At 48.9% G+C, this 18,177-nt stretch overlaps 1 protein-coding gene across 1 annotated transcript in view; it reads left to right on the top strand.

The window, feature by feature from the left end:
- The first annotated feature begins 758 nt into the window (after positions 1-758).
- LOC119386555 (neuronal acetylcholine receptor subunit alpha-7) overlaps positions 759-18,177 on the top strand; it is a 124,683-nt gene continuing 107,264 nt past the window's right edge. The window contains exon 1 of the mRNA XM_037653836.1: positions 759-1,273. Coding sequence (XP_037509764.1) covers positions 763-1,273 — 511 coding nt within the window. The 5' untranslated portion in view covers positions 759-762. The remainder of the gene's footprint in view (positions 1,274-18,177) is intronic.

Genomic DNA, 18,177 nt, shown 5'->3' with positions numbered 1-18,177 from the left:
CACTACCTTGGAGGTAAACAATGGCTGCTAATGGTAATGAGAGACAGAAGAAGTCGGCTTTTAGCTAACACTTACACTTCTACTTCTACTAACGTTTCCTACTGGAACATGCCAATGGCTGCTAATGGGGAATGAGAGACAGAAGAATTCGGCTTTTAGTTAACGCGCACGCGGCGGATTTTTTATTGTTCAACAACGCACAGGAAAATTCTCCCACCGGCACCACCTTGGAGGTCAAAGCGTAAGACTGGTGACGCACTACGACTACTACGACTACGACTACGACTACGAGGGACGAACGGGTGCCGCCTTAAGGAGCTTCGCCCCTAAAAAGTAGCATAGGCTGTTTATCGCTGACTGATTCACATGAAATATATTACCACAAGGCGTGGGATCTGTCAGAATTGTTTTATTGTACGCTTCATTAATTCGTGCATGGTGCTCTGCGTCAAAGACAGTGGCGCGTGTCTGTTGGTGCTCCCAGGACACGTTTTAATGAGTGCGCCGTCTTCTTTGGTCGCAGCGTCTCGTTGGATTGATAAGAAGCCGTTTATCAAGGAACAACGTTTCGACAAGTTGTCTTCGTCTGAGCAGCAACACTCCGAGCCTCCATCTTCGCCCGAACTTCAGTACTGCTCGGAGGTTTTGTTGGAGGCAGCTGCACGTGGCTGACGAAGTTCGACCCAGTGCCCCGTGAACCTCGCTTGTCCCGCCCTCGCCGGAGATCGCGCCGGCGTGCGCGCACCTTGCGGTCCGGGGCGCATGCGCCCGCAGTCGAGCGCGCCGAACCGGACGCGGCAGCGTCGCGGCGCTCTCGAGCGGCGAAGCCACGCGAGGAGGCGGCGGCGGCGGCTTCGGCGGCGCCTAGCGCTCAGACGACCAAGACGACGACGCGACAAGTCCGCACAACGCAGTGCCGATGAGCGGCGGCGGCTCGAGCCCGGGGCCCTGCTCTGGAGCCGGGCCCCCCGCGCTGCTTCGACCCTCACCTGCCGCGGAGAAGACGGAGGCGGCGGCGGCACCTGTTGTGCACAGCGGCGTCAGCACAGCAGCCGGCGGTGGCCTGCTGCTGTGCTGACGCCGCGCTCACGTGCCGCCGCGGCCGCCTGTTGCTTCTCGGCGGCGGCATCAGCTGGAAGAGGCCCGCAGGCCCACCACTCGCGGCGCACCACGACGCGGACAATGCGCCCCAGCAACGGAGGACTGCCGCCGCTGCAGCTAGGCTTCTGTGCCGACCTGCTATGGATCGCCGTGCTACTCACCGCGCCTCAGGGTGAGTCCAGTCTTACCTTGCCGTCTTCGGAAACCCTAGCGGCAGACGTGAACCTTTCTCCGGTCGCCACCTGGTAATTGGCGCGAACCTCAGAGTTGCGTAGACCTTCATACGCCGAAGCGTGTCGGATGTTGTCCACAAGTTTCGTCTTCTGGCGACCGTCTGCGAACAAGCCGGGCCATTCCAGATGTGCAGCGCTATCGGCGCCGCTCATTCTTGCATTGTTCGGGGGGAGGATACTACTGAAATATCTGGCCCGGTGTTCTTGAAAAAGATTCATTCAGGCGCCATGCTTACCGGAGTAAAACTGTTGCAGAGATGCGCGCATCCCCTTACCGACCGTGGCAGCGCGGTAGCAGAAATCTGCATACGAGAACTGCTGGCTGTATATATCTTCGTTGTAGGATCAAGTATGCCTCGCTCCTGACGAGGCCTTCATGTAAAACACAGAGATAATAAATAAGCGTTGCACGGTTCTTTCGCAAGGAGCGACTACAACCTGAAAGTCGCCATTACCATACTGAGGGAGCAAGGGCTGTGCTTTCGGCCCATGAGCCGCAGCGCGTATAATACTGCGAATAAACTGGTCCTCCTCTCTTTGGACCAGCTTTGGTAGCAGTGCGACTGTGGACGTATATACGGATGAAAATGGTTGGGCTGGTGCATTCGATGTTTCATGACCTTATCAATTCACGTCGCGACATGCAAAAATAAGAAAACATTCGTTTAATAGCCCAAGGGGGCGACGCCCATACGTTTTACGTAAAATACCTACAAAATTCATGCAGTGTAACGGGAATTGTTAAACGTCTAATAAAGACACACGTAACCCTTCGTCACTAATGTACAGCGATGAGCATTGTTAGGGTGAACACGCGAGTGCATGGCCGACGGCACTGTAAGCGCCGAGTAACGGTCATCGCTGGAAACATTGCGCATTGCGCATCATGCTTTCTACGAAATATTTGCATCGCGCGCGTACAAGCGTATCCACAACAAGCGTATCCATGACGTGGTGGGCGCAGTGGAAAGAGTGTATCGAAAAGCACATGCTGCGCATGTGCAATGTTTCCAATGATGGCCGTTACGCGGCGCTGACAGTGCCATCGGGCACGCGCTCGCGTGTTCACCCTAACAGACTGTGCTCTCGCTGTGCAAGGTCTGATTCAGCGCTGCGAATTCGAGCTTGAATTCATGCACCGCACTCGGTACATAGTCGGCGCACAAAGCTTGCATAATTGCCAGCCACGGAAGGGTGGCGAAGCAGAGATAACAAAGGGAGGCGGACGACGGTGGTGCGGATGCATCTAGCGCAGCCGCCGCTGCGTGCCACCAGGACAGGGACGCGTTAATCACTGGCGTCATTCTTCACACGCTCCTTCATCACCACGCGCCGACACCGGCCGCATGAGTGATGATGAAAAACTTAGGCCTTGCGCGTGAATACAAAGAGCGCGTTGTCTTTTTTTTTTTATTGACTCGTGGGGTTAAGCGATGTAGTGGAGGTTGCCCGAGAAATATTTACTATATATTTATGTCACTTACCTCGCGTTGGAGAGCCCCCATTAATTAAAGTGCGACCACCACTGCCGGAAGCCGAGCCCACGATTTCATATTATTCTTGTTCTGCGGCGTCGAGAAAAGGGGTCACGTCGGCGACGTTTCGAAATATTTCAACGCTAGTTTTTTCCTGTCGAGAGCGGTAAAACTATCGGCATAAATTGAGACGCTAACAGCAGGGAAACGCTTGCTACGTGTAATTATACATGCAAGTGGGTCGTGCAATCGCTTTGTGACCTGTTGCAAAGCTCTGAGTATTGTCTCGCATAGCCGTTGTTTCAATTAAGCCGGTGGAACGAACGCAACTAAACCTAGAAACGGAACGGTCCGCTGGAGTAGTTTCGGAATTGTTCCCGTCTCAATTTATGCTGACAGTACGGAACGCACAGGGAAAAAAAGTAAAATTTTGAGATTCTTCCCTTCTGGCGGCCTGATCAGAATGCTTTCTGAATTGCTTATGACGTTCAATACTCATAACAGCTTTGAGGAGGGCTCGAACATCTTCATGTGCAATCTCCTAAGGCATGCAGATGCCTTTTTTGTGTGCCTGTGTCCATGAAAAAGGCGAACTTCTTGTTTTTATTCACCTTAAACTGTGGCTCACGCCCACTGTGGGAGATTGGTTAAGAAGTGAATGGTTTTATATACTGTTATAGTACTTAAGAATAAGAGAGGTTGTAGTGTGCCTCTTGCACAGCGCTTTGTTTACCGGGTGACAGTTTTGGTGTATTTTCATGTTCCTCGCGTCGCCATCGGTATTTTATTTGGCTACACTCGAAGCAGACTGGCCTGCACACCCTCCAGGCATGCCTCCGCCGACGGCGGGCCCCTCGAGGAAACGGAACAGCGAACCAAAACGAAGATATGTGGGTGCTTCACCAGCTTCAACCGCATCTACTGTGAAGCCGAAGGTGGCTTCAACAAACTACACCGTCTTATTCGTGCCTGTTACGCCATCGGACAATCTGAGACACCTGAATCGGCAGGCCATCTCGAGGAAACTCGAGTCTCTTGCGCCAAACAAAATCAAGGATGTTCGAGTCAACCCCCGCAAGAATGTCTTGGCCATCCACCTTATACACCAGGCATATCTCTGCTTGCTCTGACCAGAGTCACAGACTTCGACGGTATCAAGCTTCGAGCTCACCTTCCACTTAACAAGGACATGGTGGTAGGTGTAATATGCGATGTCGACATCTCCATTCCTTGTGGCTACCTTCCAATGCTCATCAAGGAAGTTAGTGACCATAGCAACATCGTCCAAGTCTCACGCCTGGGCAACTCGCATTGCGTAAAGGTTGTCTTCAAAGGCGGCATATCGACATCCCACGTGAAGGTCGGACACTTTCGTCACGTGGTCCGTTCGTTTACACCAAAACCACTCCAGTGCCGTAAATGTCAAAAAATGGGTCGTGTGAACGGAGTTTGCAGGAACGTGGCGATTTGCCCCCACTGTGCAGAACCACACAATGCGGAATCTTGCCGAGCAACTGCCCTGAAATGTACCAACTGCCGTGGATCACACGAAGCCTCATCAAGGGACTGTTTATTAGTGAAAAAAGAATGGAGCGGCATGAAACAGATGGTACGGGACGACTCAACGCACAAAGAGGCTGCTGATGTGGTGAGAAATAGACAATGACGCTCGCGTCGGCGACGAAGGTCTAAGACTACTGCTGCCAAATCTGGACGGACACCGCGATCTCCTACTCCGACAGACCGTCAGACTTCTCTTAAGCGACAGCTACCACCACTGCCGTCACCACCACCGCCCAATGCATCACTATCGGAGAGCCGAAAAGACGCAGAGGCTTTGAAAGCGGCGGCGGATGTCGCGTGGCCCTCGCTGCCACCACTGCGCACTCATAAAGAGGCGATGGTACGGCTCTTTAGACTCATAAAGAGCCGATGCAGAATGCCCCGCAATGTGCTTCATCCTCCACAGATGATTGCCACGACGGAAACCTGCAAGTCCTCGCTGTGTTGAGGTCTCTCATGACCACATTTCGCACTCTCCTTAACGGAATGACAACTCCGTCAGCTCAATGCGCTCTGCAAGTTCTGGATTCCTTGGAGCCAGTCCTTGCAAGCCTTTTTTAACATCTCGCAGAGGAACCGATGTCAAACATTTCTTGGTTGTGATTGTCTGTGTGTGTGCGGAAGCGAACCCCGAGAGAAAGTGAGGTCGGGTGTAGTGAAGCGCTGTGAGGCAGTGCCCGCTCGAGTGGGGGTGTCAGTAGTGTTAAGAAGGGTGCGGTGACGTTCCTGGGCAAGACAGTGAAGAAGGCGGCCTGGTTTGAATGTCTGGGGGTAACCCCAGAGCCTGTGAGGAGCATTGAAGTCACCCCCAAGGAGGATGTGGGTAGTCAAAGGAAGAGAGTGGAGGAATTTGCCAAGGGCATTGAACAGAGAAGATGTGGCAGGGGGATTGTAAAAAGACATAAGGGTGAGTGAGATACGAGAAGAGGGTTGGTAATAGACCACACCAACTAAATATTTAAGGAGAGTGGAGGGGATGTCAAGTGGTTCGACGGGAACGTCGGTGCGTACATAAATGGACGCGAGTGGCGTGCCCGTCGTAGCATGGTAGGCGCGGTAGCCCGGGAGGGTGCGGGCCGTCCGAGTCTCCTGGAGAAGAAGAAAATGGGGTAGGAAAGGGCGGGTGAGGATATATTGGTGGAGAGGGGTCCTATTATGGCGAAAGTTGCGGCAGTTCCACTGCAAAATCTCGAGGTCCTTTCCACGCGCCATCTAAGTCATTGCAGTGGCGGAGGCGCTTGTGCGACTGCGTTCCTTCTTTTTTTGCCGGGGGGAGTGAGTCTTGCAGGGAGTTGAGCATAGAAGTGAAGGATTCCAATTGCTTGGATTGGGTTTCGAGGGTTGAGAGGATCCGGACAATCGAAGTTTCCAGTTGAACCGAGCGAGTGTGGTGTGCGGTGGTGGTGGTTTCGACCATATCAGCCAGTTTGGCTACATGGAAGTCGGAGGTCGGGACGGTGAGCGTGGCGAGTTGCTTATTCAACTCCGCGAGTTCGGAGGCAAGAGAAGAGATAGTGGTTTCTAGGGTCCGCGTCAAAGCGTTGATTTTCTGCTGTAACTCATCTGAGACGCGCTGTTGCTCGCGCTGATTGCGTTCCAGCATTGCCAGCCGGAGATCGAGGGAACGGCTCTCGTTACCCATGGATGATGAGGGTGTGTTGTTAGAGGAAGGAGGGTATAGCGGTGACGCGCCTTTCACTTTAGCGGCGTAGGATCCCGGGGTGGATGTTGCGGGGGGTGAACGGAATTCATGCGTCGAAGAGGAGGGCGAGCATGGCTGGGTGGTTCGGCGCAAGGCTGTGCGACGGAGAAAAGCGGCTTTGGCACACTCCCGCTGCTTAGCAAGGAGGAAAGGGCAGGTGGAGTCGAGAGATGAATGAGTATTGACTTGGCAATGGATGCACCAGGGTTGGGCACAAACGTGAGCAGAAGGATCTGGGGCCAGAAGCGCTGCACAGCGGCGGCACTTGACCGCAACGCTGTGCTGAGGGCATTGGTGAGCACGGTGCCCTATAGCAAGGCACCGGGTATAAGTAGGGGCCTTAGGTTTATGTGGGCGACATCGGAAAGAGACGCGTTTATAATATACAAAGCGAGGGATGACGGTTCCAGCAAATGTTATGAGAACGGATTCAGTGGAGCCCATCATACGTGCAGCGAGTATGTCAGTAGTGAAAGATTCGAGGTCATGCGAGAGCTGAGCTGATGTGAAATGACCACAGACGTTGTGTATGACACCGAGGCATGAGATGGGAGGACTGGGTGCATATGGCTTGATGGTGGTCGGCTTACCGTTAAGTTCCATATTCGTAAGAGAGAGGAGGAGGTGGGCAGTGAGCAGGGAACACGGATGTGTGTGCGCGTATTAGTTGTTCCCTCTTTCCTTTCTCTATTCTTTTTTCTCCCCTTCCCCCTCCCCCCGTGTAGGGTAGCAAACCGGGTACAACCTGGTTAACCTCCCTGCCTTTCCTTCGCTTTTATATCTCTCTCTCTTACAAATTTGATACTCTTATTCAACTTCTTCAACTTCTTCAGTGCGCTTTCTACATACAGTTCTGGACAGACAATCGGGCTCAGCCTAGATAATCTATCTGTCTCTTCCTTGAAGCTTCCATCTCCCTCTTATCTCCCTCTCTCCGCCAACACAAGGCGTGTTGACGCGTTACACTGCAATCTGTTAGTGTTCGGTGTTTTAAAATTTATGTAAATATGGATGTTGGTTTGGAATGCGAACATGCCATTGTGTGGCTGCGAGCATTGTGCATTACGATCTCCACCACTTCGCGCGTGAATGGACTCATGGCCATCAAAAATATCATTGCATTAGGTTCAGGTGCACGAGGTACTTGGAGTAAGGGCGGAACGCATTGAATGATCAACATACGTGACGTACAAAGCCACTTTACTAAAATTTAGAGCCACCCTACAATTGCTACTACTACTACTACTACTACTACTACTACTACTACTACTACTACTACTACTACTACTACTACTACTACTACTACTACTACTACTACTACTACTACTACTACTACTAAGCAAAAATAAATTATCCGTGGGATTTAACTTCTGAAAGCAACCCACGCATTGCAAGAGAGAGATCGAAGCGCCTTCATAAAATATTGATGTGTTTATGGTGCCTTTGCGCACGAGCGCCTTTTCCTTCGCATTCGTAATAATTGAGAGACCACTTCCAGATATCGAACCCACGACTTCGTCACTAACAGGGCACAATAGCTAATCTGAGCTAACCAAGCCAGTGAGGCGACCACCACCGCTAGAAGGGATGATGATAGTTAATAATAATAATAATAATAATAATAATAATAATAATAATAATAATAATAATAATAATAATAATAATAATAATAATAATAATAATAATAATAATACGTCATCAGGCTATTATCACTATAGTACATTCAGCCGGCGCAACTGTCGTGCACTGCGCCAGCATTCAATTCACTCGCTTTGTGCGGCATGCCATTTCATCTGGCCACTACTACCGAGTTTTGAGTCCCTCGTGCTGTCATACTGCATGTGCCGCCATGCATTCGGACACGACAATAGTCAATGGCTCGGCCATCGACAAAATGTGGTCGGGAGGTAACCCCTTCTTTTCATACCGGACAATGAAACGGAAAGTACTTACGGCTGTGAATGCGTGATGTGTTTGTATGTATCGCGTTCACGATATATTGAATATACTACAATCACATGAACCCAAGTGCCTCAAACACGCTGGGCGACGTTTCGATAGGTCCACCTATCTTTTTGTCAAAGCCGGCCACGTGGCGATTAGTGTCTAACAATTTTTTGGAGCTTGCCTCGTCCACTTATAAAGTCATCTGTACATTACCGCGATTTCTTTTAAAGCTGCCCTCCTCAAGTTTTTTTAGGAACGCTGGGTACACTGTAAAAAATATTTTGTGAAAAAAAAAACAGAAATTGTCTGGCAGCTCTCTTGCCACAAAATTTCTGTAAAGCTATGTTTTCTATTTTGAAGTTTTCGGTGTTTTAACAGATTTTTTCCGTTTTACTTTACAGACTTTTTCTGCATAAACACAATGTTCAGTTTTGTGTTACATAAAAAACTTGGTTTCCTGTTTGTCTTCTTTCTGTTATTTCACTGTTACTTTCACTTTTACAGTACCGAAATTTTATGTTTAAAAACACGTTTCAGTTTTCAGACACTGAAAAAAACTGTTTTCTGTTCTCATTTATCTGTTATTTCGCTAATAGTGCCTGTTATCGTTTACAGAAACGTTATCTATAAGTACAAGTTCGGATATCGAGTCGCAAAGGTTGTGTTTTCTGTTACTGCCCTCCTGCTATTTCATTACTGCATTTTAATTCTGGAACATATTTTTTATGCATAAAGATGAACTTATATATATTTTCTTAGAAAAGCATTCCTCAGTACTAAAAATTAGTTATGTCACTTGTACAAGCGATACGCAAAAAACATGGCTGATCCCTCCGTCATAGGAATCGGTATAACACGAAAGTGAAACGTGTCTTCACAGAAGTAGTGCTTATGATATATGAGAGCTTGTACAATGTCTATTCGTGTTTGGCAGCTATAGCACCGTTTGACGTGGATGCACCCATGTTGACAGCATGTCTCTATCGCGAAGACTAACGCCCATGATCATGAACCGTTGAGGTAGCTGACGGTGTGAACATATATTTGGACACAGCGAATCGTGAATCGCGCGTAAGGATGATATCAACAAGTTCATAATGAACATTGGTACCCGGTATGCACTTCTTCAAAGCGTCGTCAATTAAGGAGAGAAACGGCACGGTGTGCGCTTTCTAGTAATGGGTAGCCGACGCCTGTGCTCATGCATACATAACACACACTGCACTTCAGCAACGCGGGAGGTAGAGGTTCGTAGCCTGAGCCGCAAACGCGTGCGTCCCGCTGGCCTCTGTCTCGCAGGCGCTGCTCTCGCTCCACCAAGGCACGACATTCGCCCGTCGAAATCGTGTCCTTTCTGCAACGCATATTGCAGCAGTTTTGTTAGTAGGTGCTCTCGCAATTGAAGCAGTCGGCGGCAGAGAAATCCCGTTCGTGCACGTGGAAGCTGCACTACTCCGATGAGCCGACGCACGCTAACACGAATCCAAAGGCAAAGAACGTAACTGCGTCAAGGGGTGCCTCGGCGACGCCAGCGCGGCCAGTCTACCTCTCTGGTATCGAGACGCTTTAACCACTTTAACCATGACCTCCGATATCACGTGCAATCTCGGAGTAAGCGCTAGTAAGTGTCGATGGTGAAGCATTACTTCTTTTCACCTCTCACAGACGGCGGCACCGCCCCGCTCCACCCGCCGCGAAAGAGAAGGTGTGAAAGATATAAGGCGCGTTCGCGCCGTGCCTAGCATCTCCCGAGTTGGCTTAGTCGGTAGAGCGTCGGGCGCTTGCCGTCGCGGCCGCAACGTCGTGGGTTCGATTCCCAGCGGGGTGTCTTTTTCTTGGTTTTTTTTCTTTCTCACCCGTTGGTGTCCATTTTATCAACGTCATATCCGTGACGGATGTACTTGGTGGACCCCGGCATAAAACACTTTCGTGTTAAAATATTTAGTTTAGCCAAATGCAATGGCAAAAATACCAATATACTGCGTTTGCATAATCCAAATATATTCCAATTTTTAAAAATAATATCTGGTGTTTTACAAGCCAAAACCACGATATGATTATGAGGCGCATCGTAGTGGAGAGCTTCGGAAATTTCGACAATCTGGTGTTTCTAACGTGCACTGACATCGCACAGTACATGGGCCTCTACCATTTCGCCTCCGTCGAAATGCGACCGCCGCGGCCGGGGTCGCACTCGCGACTTTCGGGTAAGCAGCCGACCACCGAGCGGACATTGTGAACTTCTTGGAGCTACACCCCCGAGGTGTTGCCTCCAGCACTCTAGTAAATAACGCAATAAAAACAGGCACGTTTCAGTAGATTCTCCTTTTATGATAAAAGAAACGAATCTTTATTTAAGCACAAGAAATGCTGCATGTAAACAACTTCAAAATAATGAAAACTGCGTACATGTTGTCACCGTAGATTCAAACTGGTTTGCAAATTGTGTAGATATACCGTATTTACTCGAATCTAGGCCGTACCTGATTATAAGCCGACCCGCGAAATTCGCAAGGCCAGAAAAAGAAAACAATCATTGTACTCGAATCTAAGCCGAACCCCCCCCCCCCCCCCACTTTCGCACATCGTTTTTTTTTTTAAAAAAAAAACATCGGCTTAGATTCGAGTAAATACGGTATATTCATAATGACACTGCAAATGTTTCGTTGTAACACTTAGCATTCATAGTCTCGCAGAGCTTTGATTAAGATGGTCATCTGTGGTGTGAGGCGGCGCTGCTTCCTTGACTTCTCTAGAGTCACTGGAAAATTTTCAGAGTATCGCATCTGTTTTCCGCGCGCCGCCGCCGACGCGATTGGCTTACTCGCATCACGTGACCTCTTTTGGGTGCGGGTGCACTGAACGCAGAGCGGGGCCGGATATTTAGCAGTACCACGGTCCCCAGAAGTACTTCGTCGCTTTTTTAAACGCGCCATGCAGACAGGGGCGTAAGCAGACATTTTTTTCAGGGGGAGGGGGGGGGGGTGGGCACGGGCCCGGTGTGCCACCCCCTGGCTACGCCATGCATGCAGATGCCAGAAGAGAGTAGCTCACCATCAATCGAACGTTACTGGTGAGCTACTCTGGGAATCTCGTTTATTTTTGCATGCCGTGTGGGAAAAATTAATGTGAAAGAGCGCCGTTCTACGTGGCTGCATAGTTGACCTGAACGAATTCGCCCCCCTTGAATAACACTCCTTCCTGCAGTGAGCTACACTAACTTTGCTGGAAAAGATCTTATGCGGCAGGATACTTCACCTTTACGGTTCGCTATGGTCAGCGATATTGAAAACTACATACCATTCTATTTGCTCAGCTGTTTATATCTCGATCTGTTGAACAGATTACGCATGCTATCCGAGTCATAAGCGTGTCACGCACGAGAGCGAAATCGAAGATTTATTAAAATAACTGTTATACCTTGAAGGCAATTGTGGCATGATCTTTGGCATTGCACAAAACAGAAGCGTGGAACTCTGTTGATAAACTTGGTATAAGGCAATGTTATCAAGCGTATTTTTAAGTTTGTTGCAAAAAATGCTGCTAATGCTGCATTGCACCGAGCGTACCTTTAAAATACTGTATAGTTCAGGAGAAACGGTCACAGAAAAAAAAAAAAAAACAGGTCCGCGCATTGAGGGAGTCGATTTTATGCGAGCCCTAGGTCTATATGTATACATACTGTTTGCAGTAGCATGCACTTTAAAAATTCCAGGATGGGCTATTTCTGATCAAAAGAACATAAAGCACCGTGCCGAGAAAGTTTTAATAAGAGTGCACTATGAAAAAAAAAGTGCAGCAGTGCAGAAACCGAACCCCAGCTGTTTACGCGCATGGCAACGCAAAAAAAAAAAAAAAGAACTGTTTGTCAAAACACAGCGAAATATTTGCAAATTGATTGCAACGTTGGGAATATTAAGGAGACAAGAAATAGCCGCACGCCGATTTGCCCGTGCGTTCGGCTGCTGGCGTTCTGAATCAAGACGTCGCGCACAACTTCCAATTACCGTACACACACAACTTCTATTACACACATCAACCAGTTGAACAGCAAACACGGTGCGCAAGCAAGCTATGCGTCAGCGATCAGTCGAAGGACGCAATGTTGAATGTTCTCGATGTTGTTCGATAACGTTCTCGAGTGCAGTGAACCTGAACACCGACTGCAAAGCTTGCGAAAACAGTTAATATTCACCAAATGTCGAAGTAAATGGCATCTCGCACGATGTCACTGCGTTAATGCAACTATGTTTACAGATCCGGACCTAGCGAACACGCCCGGGCGTGACACGAAAAGAGACCGATGAAGCCATGGCACATGGCAACATTCGCCGTACGTTTCATTAGTTACACCGCTAACCGCGCAGTCGATCCATACCTGTCGATGAATCGAAATCACTTCTAATATCCTCTTGAACAAACACACACACATAATGGCGTTCTGCCGAGCGTAACACGGCACTGAGGCTAAAAGATCGGTCACTTCTCAACACACGCTAGCAACGCGCCGGACGGTCTGGAAGGGACATGGCCACCGCCACCCAATGTTGCCCGCGTGCAGCCTACCTTTGCGGTACTCTGATTTTCCAGTGACTCTAGACTTCTCGACCTTGCTCCCTCTGTCAGGGTTGACTGCTGCGGCTGCCCTAAAAACGAATAATGATATTTTTAGGTGCACCAGGCTGTTGCATGACTATGCTGAACATAATGGACCACACTGAGAACAACATTGATTATGTTGGTAGAGCGCTCAAGAAACCCTCGCATTGCGCCACTTTAAGGTGTGTGTGGAATCAGTTAAAAAAACCTCATGATCCAGATGGAGATTCATTTTTATAAAATTGCATTATGGCTCATACAATGTCATTTATTGCAGTGTAAGGACTTTAAAGGAAATAATGCTCCTCACAGAGCAAGGTTCACATGCTTTTAAACACTCACCCAAATACAATAAAAGCTCATTAATTCGCATTTCACGGGTCCGGAAAAAACGTCTGAATTAACCGAATGCCCAATTATCGAGAGTATCAAGAAAAAAAAATAAACAAATCACTATTATATCAATGCATTTTCCTTTTCTTGATGAATGCGCAAATCCAGTACCTGTTTTGCACAAGAGTAAAAGCCACAATTTCTGTCATTAGGTTCATCGTTCACAATGAGACCGCGGCCCAAGACCCCATGTATTAAGCCGAAACGTTTTCTCAACCCATCCCTTATTATGTACCTCCGCGAGCAACATCACCACACCCACGTGATGATCATTTTGTCGCCAAAAAATTGGTCGGCAACTGATCGTTTGTCCGTCGGAATGTAACAAGCGAGTTTTATGTGAACTTGCGGAGTGCCGCTGAACGTCCTCACCTTCAAAAGCTTCCACCATGTATGAGCTTTGTGACATTGTGCGCGCATAGCCCAAAGTCGAAACAAAGCTACCATGCTATTAAACAAAACCTTTGCAAAAGGAATAATTATGGCGTAGTGAGCACTTAACAACTGCACTTGCAGTAGGCATTCTAGGATAGTTTGAAACGGCCAATGTTACGCGCACAGTCGTTCGTTTCCTTGCGGCACGGTTAATGCATGCACCGAGAACCGAAGCTAGATTAGCAATTAAGAAGGAGATGCGCACGGGGCGCGATTACACTATCGCGTTATCTATTCTTGAAGGCGAAGCTCAAGCGTCCTGCAAGTTTTATTGCGATAGCAATTATATGGACAGTCTCGGCTGGAAAATGTCCGTCCCCGTCGCCGCCGTCATTCACCGTATATGTATAAGTATGTATATATATATAGTCGGTGACAGCCTAAGAATAAATATAAGCTCCGCCCACGAGGCCGCATTGCTCATATTTTGCATGCCTCCGCGTTACACAGGAAGTAGTTCTTAAACAATGGCAATAACTTTAACGCATATAAACCTTATTTTGCAATACTGTACTGATATTGAAATAGCGAAAGCAAAGCTAGATAAAATAAATTGTGAAGGCACGGAGTTCAGCGTCAGCATAACAATATATGTGTTCTTTAAATCGCACCCCCCGCCGCGTTCATCTCGGAGTCTATACGAAGAAGTAATGTACATCTCAAAGGTGATGTTTCTGAGCAGTACCTATCATGGTACTAAAACAAAGAATGCCAGATTTAACATAAAACTTAAAATAAAGGAATCGTTATTTTACAGTATGGCGAAGTGATGTGATATTACGTGAATTTCGACTCGTGTGTTGCGGTAAACACCGCATTTGCGTCTCTAGTCGCCGTGCTTGTTATCGTGTTTGAGGAAACGCCAAGGCTTCATCTGAAGTCTTGTTTCAACGAAATAAAAGCGTGTAGCACACATGGCGTTTAACTGTGAGGGCCATTGCATGCGTCGCCGTTAGGCCAAGAACATGTACGCGGCTAAACTGGCGTTGACTAAAAGCTTTACGTGGTGGGTTTGTTTCCGCTTCGACAACTTGCACTGCCATTACCCCTTAAGCCCTTGAACGGTCAAGTTTTTAATGAATTTATCTTTTGTTTATTACGTACCTGCGTCGCCCCAGTGGGCATTACAGCAAGGGGGCCCACTTTTGCTAGAAGAGGGGCCCCTGCCTTCTATATATGTGTGTGTCTCTGCGAAGGTATATATATATTGCAAAGAGGCTGTGATCGGTTGCCGTAAGGCAAATAGGACAAAGATACACGCTTCTCAAAAGACATTTTATTTGTCAACGTTTCGATCGGAGACCGATCTTCATCAAGGTAATATTTACGAGGCTTCGATGCGCTTTTATAGCATCGTCCTCCGCGCAGGTAGAGCGAGCAAAAATAATAATAAAAATGTAGAAATGAAAAAAAATCAGTAGCCAAAACACCACACAAATACACTCGGACACAGAAAAAACACGTGCATCCTCGAAGAAAAAAGATGGAAAACATATAGATGTTTATATAGATAATCTCGGTGGACACAATCAGTAAGTACAACCCTTTCGTACATTGTCACGCCCACCTCTCCGGCTCCCCCCTCCTCATTTGTTCGTGAAGCACATAGGCGTGCGCACAGGGGGGGCAGGGGGGGGCGCCCCCCCTAATCACGTAAGAGGGGGGGCGCACAATCTGCCCCATACATTGACTTAGTAGGGTGGGGGGGGCGCTGCGACGAACCTTTGCCCCCCTAATGGGGAACCCTGCGCACGCTTGTGGTGAAGCATAGTGAGAGGGTGAAGCTTCACAAGAAGGGATAAGCGCTTAAAAAAGGGTCTATGCACTATGAGCTTCACGAGTTTAATATAAACAAATTATCATTGCGTAATACATGCACACAATACGCGCTAACAGGGGCGTAGCCAGAAATTTTTTTTTTTTTTGGGAGGGGGGGGGTCAACCATACTTTATGTATGTTCGTGCGTGCGTTTGTATGTGTGCGTGCCTATATACGCAAGCAAAATTGAAAAATTTCGGGGAGGGGTTTGAACCCCCCCAACCCCCCCCCCCCCCCTTGGCTACGCCCCTGCGCGCTAAATGCTAAAAGCGCGCGTTAGATAAAAACAAGAATTCGAAATATGATATCGTGAAGTAGGATACAACGCCAATAAAAACAAAAGCGTTTTTTTTAAGACGATAGTCTTTCTTGGGGAACTTAAACGCAGAAATTTTGGTCTGTCTTTCTGTTTGTCGGCACGTCCCTCGATTCAACCACTAGGCCAAAGTTGAACCACTTGCCCAAGGGCCAGCCATCGTGAACGGCTGACTAGGTTCATACTTGTGTACATTGTTGATCAAAAAGCAAACATTACGCATATCTGAGGCGCAACATCACTAGGTAAGCATTAGGCGGTGTGTTCCTTTAACAGAAAATACATAGATACGCAATTTTAAAGACCTTGATGGTATGCGTTTAACGTTGAGACAGTAACGCGTTTATTAAAAGATTGCCACAGCTGAAGCGATCAGCGCTCCAAGCCGAGCAAGCGCGAGCGCCAACAGCCACCGTCTTCGTCTTCTTCTTTCGCAGGCGTTCTTGTCTGCGCCGTACCATGTTACAAATCACTCCCCCGCGGAAAAGGAGCCATCCTGGCGACCTAAGGAACAGGTACAGCTGGTGGGTCATAATGCGGCTTCAGTCGATCGACGTGAACAGTCTCGCGGCCGCGACGACGGCGGCCCGTAGATGATTGAACAGGCTCAATCAACTGGGGATGCTTGACGTAGGACGCGGTAGGGGCCTTCGTACTTAGGCAGTCGAGGCCGGGGACTTCCCACACGCCGGATGTGTAAATAAATGTTATTTCTCTCTCTCTAGCTTTGTGGAAAGGCCAGGAGTGGAGGAGGGAACGCGAAGCCACACCAACGTTCCAGGCGAATACGACTGAGGAGGCAGGTTTTCGTCGTGACGGTCCTTCTGGTCCTACTCGCCCTACAATGTTACAACCCTAGTTTCTTAAGCTGCGCTGAAAATGCGACTGCGCTGAAACTTGTCTTCCTCCGTGCCCTCTGCACAAGCTCATGTTGTGTTTCGGTTTCGGTTCAGTATTGCATTGTACGAATGACAGGGGGCGCCGCTCTGGCATTGCTGTTTTACCCAGGCGACGTGTAAATAAAAGAGTGTGTGGAGAGTACTCGTTGAGTGCGGACGTTTCTTCTCCTTCGGCGCATAGCGCCAAACAGCGTGTTCGGGCTGGCCGGCGTCCCCACCGGTCGCGTTGGTCACCGCCGGTCTTCGCCTGCCGCTGCGCCGGGAGTACCAGCCCGCAACACAGCACTCGTGTTTCCCGACGTATTGCCAGATGGCGTCCATATCTCACGCAGCGCCTCCTCTATCGTCTTTAGACGACATTTGCAGCGAAGCACGCAGATACGCGGCCAATTTTTTCACTCAATAATATTTTTAGCGGCGTCACTTCAGTTACGATCACGATCCATGCAATCGACGTGTCACAGCGAGGCATCCTTTCGCGGTTTGTAAACAACGATTACCTCGCACGGCGTTTCTCATTGCAAGGCGTTCGTGCATCGAGCGCGATACTTACGCGACGGGCACTTCAACATTCTGGGCTGGGGCAACTGAATTCCGTTAAGACGAAGCAACTGCGCCAATAGTCACACGCCGCATAATCACACACGCACCAGATGACCACAATTATCTTCTTGTAATGCACACACCACTACATATTTTCCACACCTGGTTTGTTCACTTTCGCACTGTGTTGCGCTAACGGGCTATGTTGGTCGCTTTCTTTCTCTCACGCTTCGTCCGTACATACGTCACTCATATAGGCGCACAGGACGGCGCTTATCACAATAGATCACCAAGATTCCCACGTTGCGAGCTCCAAGTAACACACACACACGCGCTCATGTGGCAACGCTAATGCCATGGCTTTCGCGGGCGGTAAATCGTACACAGACGCGCACATTCCGACTCACTTTCACCTCACTGCCCACGTATGAACGCGACGACAATCGCCGATGTGGTGAGCCTCAGGCGATATGCTTGGTTTATCCGAACGATGGAGGGAATGGAGGGAACACACGCCGTGTTGCAACTTGACGCTGCCGAAACGACGGAACGCGCTAAAGCGTTGTAAAACACTCCGAGCTGCTGCCGCTTCGGTGCACTTCAAACGCGGCACAGTCACAAGCTTCTACCATGCTTCTACTGCATCGGATGACGACTGGCGAGGATGATGCTGGGTACGTGCGGATAACAGTAGGAAATAGCTTCTTCTGGCAGAAGCAAACATCGCAGGAAATTCGAATTGACGGATCTCGGCCTCGATGTAGTGGTAACTCGCCTCATGTCGCGAACGGCGCCATGTTGCATTTTTCATTGGTTCGTCTTAACCGTTACGTCATGATAAAGGGCGGCCGTAGTTGGATGCGCATAATACAAATGGACAGCGGTACAGTTTACTTTTTATTCTTAGCTTGTCACCGACTATAGAAAAGCCACAAAGAAAATAATTCAGAAATACTTTCCGACGCGCGCAATCGAACGGGCGACCTCTCGCTTTGCAGCCCGCCGCGTTAGACGTTAGGCCACGACAGCACCGTCTTTCATGAAAGACGGTGATGAAAGACGGTGCTGTCGTGGCCTCGCCGTTAGCTCGCCGATAGCTCGCCGTTAGCAGGCTGCACCCTGCTAACGGCGAGCTATTTATATACACCATGT

This window comes from Rhipicephalus sanguineus, chromosome 3, assembly GCF_013339695.2.
Source record: "Rhipicephalus sanguineus isolate Rsan-2018 chromosome 3, BIME_Rsan_1.4, whole genome shotgun sequence".
Lineage (NCBI taxonomy): Eukaryota > Metazoa > Arthropoda > Arachnida > Ixodida > Ixodidae > Rhipicephalus > Rhipicephalus sanguineus.
The sequence above is the reverse complement of the archived record's forward strand: the minus strand, read 5'-3'. Positions and strand labels throughout refer to the sequence as shown.